The sequence below is a fragment of the Electrona antarctica genome, assembly GCF_951216825.1.
Source record: "Electrona antarctica genome assembly, chromosome: 9".
NCBI lineage: Eukaryota > Metazoa > Chordata > Actinopteri > Myctophiformes > Myctophidae > Electrona > Electrona antarctica.
The window spans coordinates 41,070,380-41,075,921 of NC_136790.1; the positions used below are offsets into that span (position 1 = coordinate 41,070,380).

The 5,542-nt window shown below is 43.5% G+C and overlaps 1 protein-coding gene across 1 annotated transcript; it reads left to right on the forward strand.

Moving 5' to 3' along the window:
* Nucleotides 1-3,824: 3,824 nt before the first annotated feature.
* On the forward strand, nucleotides 3,825-4,829 carry LOC306930001 (protein NDRG3-like; the record flags this gene model as incomplete). The annotated part of the gene is made up of 1 exon (XM_079510738.1): nucleotides 3,825-4,829. One exon carries the CDS (start codon nucleotides 3,825-3,827, stop codon nucleotides 4,827-4,829), a length of 1,005 nt encoding a protein of 334 aa, XP_079366864.1.
* Between the last annotated feature and the right edge of the window lie 713 nt (nucleotides 4,830-5,542).

Consider the following 5,542-nt stretch of genomic DNA (forward strand, 5'->3'; position numbering starts at 1 on the left):
TGCAGACCTCTTGTGAAAACACTTACCATGGAGGTTGAGTCAGTGACACCATTGAGGATGTCAGCCAAAATACAAGCAGAGGCTCTGCTGGACGCATCGTGTCCAACTATAACGTCCACTCCAGAATAAATCCATCTTGTCCTGCTGCATCATCTGGTAGAGGCATGCAGACAGCTGGCAACACCCTCTTTAACTATAATGTCCAGAGAAGAATCCGCCCCTCCACCTTGAACGACCATCTCCCTGGAAGTTTTTATAGCATGGCTCCTAGGCCCCAGACAATGCCAGACTGTCCGGGACCAATCTCGCAAACGACTGGACTGATAAGCATCAAAGTTCTTGAGCGCGGTGCCAGTAGGCCAAGCACATAGGCTACCCACATTTTTAGAATATTTTGTGAATACTTGTTTACTCGTTCAACTCATTCTATACTGTAATTCAATTGCGGGCGAATCAGGCGGAAACCCTACCTGAATATGCAGACTGACGTTATAGATGACTGACTTCATAGACCACCTGCCTCCTGTTGTCTGAGACGCAGTCATGCTAGACCTCATCTTTCCACAGCAGAATATCAACAAATGTTGATTTTTTTTCCTTATTACTCTTGAACACTTTTTATGACAGAATACCCACAATGCAACAATAATATCCGTTTTTTGAGGGCGCTAGCCCCTCCTATGCACAGCTTTGTGTGTGTGTGTCTGTAGCACGGAATGTGATGATATGATTGGCTGATGTATGATGATAAGAGTGCCCCTCACTTCACACGAGTGTGATTTTTTATTAACATCAAACAATGTCAATGTTTCATTTTTGAGTGGTGCAAACCACTCCAATAACCAGCTTTGTCTGTATGTACCTGTGTACCTGTGTACCTGTACGTGGCCCCACGTACATGTGAGCATGGTTGCTATGGTTAGTGTGTGACGTCACTGCACCACTCAGTTCACACGGGTGTGATTTTTTTATGATGATACACAACACAAGGTCAATGTTATTTTTTGTGAGAATGATGCAGTCCTTTTCCTATTTTTGTAGTAGTTTGATGTTTTGACATGAAAAGGATAGCCATTGGTTTGAGGCAACACCTTTTTGGTCTGTTACACTAATTTATACATTCATGAATACATTTGTATTTATTTTTTATGACCAACATTAACTACTAGTTCATCTCACACACTGCTGAATTTGTATGAATGCTGCCAAGTAGGCCACGGAAGCATCGCCACAATTTTGTTCACTTTTTTGTACTTTGAAATGTTTCATTTTATAATTACCCCATTGTCGTGGTCCTGCCCCTTTTTGCATCCATGGGTTGTGTTTGCTTGTTTGGACAAATATTTTCTCTCCATCCACTATAAGCCTATCTCACAGAATTTCCCCGCCCCCTTAATACGCCCCCTTTCCGCGTTAGTGGTGATAGCGTGACGTCACTCCATAGATACTACATGTTAACAGAGGTAATTTAAGAAGTCTACAACTTTTGTTTTCTCAAGGTAAGGTTTGTTCTATCTGTTCGAGCTGATTTACCATCTTGTTTGCTTCATAATAATATTGGTCTGTCACATTTTTACATTAGAAAAGGTACTTAGATTCTCCAGAGAAAAAAACGTGTAAATGCTAATGTTAAATGACACCACTATTTACCGGAAGTGGGCGTGGAAAGCGGGCTGTGAGATAGGCCTATTGAAAAAAGAAAAATGTTTTTCTGTTGCCTATTAATAATGAATGTATTTAAATCTTAGCCTCAGTAAAAAGGTGAATCTCTGGTGCAGTATATAGTGACATAATGTGTTTTTTGTTTTTCAAGATGCTGGATATTTGTAAATTTTTTGTAAACTCAATCAGAAGGATGCGGAACGAGGCGGCCGGAAGCCTGCTGGTTGCTCCGTCAAGGACCAATCAGAAGCCTGCTGGTTGCTCCGTCAGGGACCAATCAGAAGGCTGGCAAAGGTGATTGATTGTGCTGATACCGTGGCATGCTGGGAAAGGCCTACGCTGTTGATTGTCTAAACGGAAGTGAAGAAGCGGAAAAATGTCAACTTCCAAGTTCAAATGCTGCAGGAAGCCCCACTTCTGGCTAGACACTCTCTACCTTATGTCGTGACCAGGCTTTTCTCTTTGTGGATGATTAAGGCTGGGACTGAGGCTAATACCGTGGAGTACCAAACCTGGAGTTATCCATCAGATACGTCAGATATGACTCATCCAACATCCAACAGGACGTCCAACATCCACTGGGATGGTCCAGCAGGGAATCGAACCACCTGGGTTTCCTGACCCATAGCCATATCAACCCTATTCTGTGGGGAACATTCGCTGAACATAGGCTACTACAGATTTGGGATTGATGTAAAAAAAAAATCACACCCGTGTGAACTGAGTGGTGTAAGGTTTTATATAGCATGATCAGCTGTGGTCTGACGTAATGTCTGACGTTAAAGATCTTTGGCTAGGTAGACTCGTCTTCTGATGTGATGATTTGTGACCATGAAGTTGATTCAGCTGGAGTTTTTGTCCGATGTGAGGTATTATATAAGGTAAGGTATTATATAGCCTGATCAGCTCTGATCTGACGTAATGAAATCACACCTGGATGTGATTTCACAACTGGCTTTTTTTGCGCAGAGAAAATTACCACGGTTGCTACGGTCATCCAGTTCACCCGGGTGTGATTTAATTACGTCAGAAATTATTTTGAACATAGCAACCATGGTCATTTTTTATGCACACAAAAGCCAGTTGTAGGAGTGGTTTACACCACTCAAAAAAAGGTACAAAAAGGTACCGTGCCAACTCAGGTAGGCTATGTGTTTTAATAAGTATATGGTCCAAGTGGTTAATTACTGAATCTCCACGACTACAGTATAACAACATACTGTCTGTGCACATGTGGGACCAATTTAGCAACAGTTAGTTCTCAAAAAGGTAATTTCTTTTCATAAGACCCACTTCGCAGTTATCATCATGAGTCTGACATTCACATTTTTTTGAGTGCTGACGTGTTTGACCATATTCTTAGTTCTTGATTTTCTTTGAACTGCTGGTTCGATCAGTGCCAAATATCTTGTCCACACTGTCACTGGGCTAACGTAGAATTCCAAAAGTGTTGTTCATACACAGTATGTTCTATAGTTTAGGAAATATTTATCTTTTAATTGGGGCTTGGGCCCAGATGACGAAATCGGCTAGACTCTTTCAGAGGAAGTGAGCGGTCGTCCAATCTGGCTAAAACTTATGTATGCCCAAATATGTTGTCATTGTCATACATAGACTACTGCTGTCATAGTCATAGATAACATTTTCCACTCAGTGGAGTCAGATAGGAGCCCCAACAACAACTTAAGAGGACACTTTTATTATAGTTATTTCCGGATACCTTGTGTTCTGACTTGCAAACGATATAATTGGGGTGCCTCTGTGCCTCTCAGTTTCTGAGCAGGTAGTATCGCGAGAATTCTGCCTTTCAGTCACTTCAGTCAATTTGGGGATCCTTAACATGAAAAGGTTTGAGAACCACTGCACTAAGCAATGCCCACTATGTTTGAAAATAACATATCTATGTTGTTTGATGTACTTCAAATAGCCTACAATCTACAAACTCACAACGTGTCACGTGGCGACAAGTGAGTGTCTCATCTTTTTTGCAGGTTGCTATGGTTGCAGGTCTTGCCAAACAGAGTACATCGGTCTGACATCATGGACCTTGGATATTTAGGCAAGACTGACATCATAGTGACATAGCGAGTGAGTGAGTGAGTGCATTATATACACGTCATCATTTTGCAGCACCTTTAGAATGAATTTTACTTCCCAATACAATGATGGAAGAGGTGCAGCTATCTGAGATCAAGCCCTTGCTGAAAAACAAGGATTCATTCACCTTCCAGGAGGATAATCGCCAGCATGACATTGAGACGCCTCATGGTGTCCTGCATGTGACCGTGAGGGGCGTGCCCAAGGGCAACCGACCCGCCATCCTCACATACCATGACATCGGCCTCAACCACGAGTCGTGCTTCAGCACCTTGTTCAACCACAAGGACATGCAGGAGATCACGCAGCACTTTGCCGTGGTCCACGTCGACTCACCTGGACAACAAGAGGGAGCTCCGCCCTTCCTCACTGGTTACCGTTACCCTACTATGGATGAGCTCGCAGAGATGCTGCCCTCCGTGATGACCAAGCTCAAGGTGAGGAGTGTGATTGGCATCGGCGTCGGAGCGGGAGCTTATATCCTTGCACGATTGGCGCTAAACCACCCTACCCTGGTGGAAGGCCTTGTCCTGATCAATGTTGACGCCCATGCCGAGAGCTGGGTTCACTGGGCCACTTCCAAGCTGTCAGCATGGACCAGTAGCCTGGTGGACATAGTGGTGGCTCAACACTTTGCCCAGAACATCAATCAGGACAATCTGGCGCTATTCTGCCTCTCCTACCAGCACCGTCGCGATCTGGAGATTGAGCGCCCAACCGCAGGTCTGAATGAAGATAAAGCCAACACACTAACCTGCCCTACTCTGTTGGTGGTTGGAGACACATCACCTGTCCTAGAGGCTGTGGTTGAGTGCAATTCCAGGTTAGATGTGGCCAAAACCAGTTTCCTAAAGATGAGTGATTGTGGAGGCTTCCCACAGGTTGAGCAGCCTGGCAAACTGGCTGAGGCCTTCAAGTACTTTGTTCAGGGCATGGGATACATCCCGTCAGCAGGAATGACTGGTCTGGCTCGCTCTTGTACCACTTCGTCCTACAGCACCATTTCCATGGACGTTGAGAAACCCTGTGGTGTCCAACACTCAGTACTTTCTTCTGTTGTTATTCGTTAATTCCTTTTACGGCATTGACTCTGATAGAGGTTGGTCGTCTATGAGAGAGTCTATGTGTCTGTTCAGAGCTAGTCTCGCAAAGTGCTACGACAACGATCAGTGACAACTTTGTATGCCACACTGCCTGAAGACCACCAGGATTAACTAAAGGTAATTAAATACATGCAAACTTTTGGTTGCTTAAACGTTTGCATGCCTAAATAAAATATAAATATAGCTGCAAGCAGCTATATTTATATTTGATGGGGTCAAGCCCAAAAAGAAAAAAGCTATACGCATTACACAATATACACTTTTATATAAACATGATGACTGAAATATTTGACAAGTAATAAATAAAATCACACGAGTACAGCGACTGCAATACCGACCCTGCTGCTCCGATTCTCTGGCTGGTCTCCTTCTCCGTCCTCCCCTCACTCGTGAACAAGACCCCAAAATACTTACTTACTTACTTACATTACCTGGGGTAATGTCTTATTTCCTACTTGGACTTCACAATCCATCGGTTTCCGTTGTAGTATGTACCCTCTACTCCGCTATCAATTGAAATAGACAGGAGGGCAATTTCGAATTCATCACACATCAGAATCATGACTGAATAATGAAAAATAGAATTAGAAATATTTTAAGGTTGTACCTACTACCTACAATACGGCCATGGAAACATTGCTGGCAGGATAACTCGTGTAGCCTCCACAACAGTGTGAAAA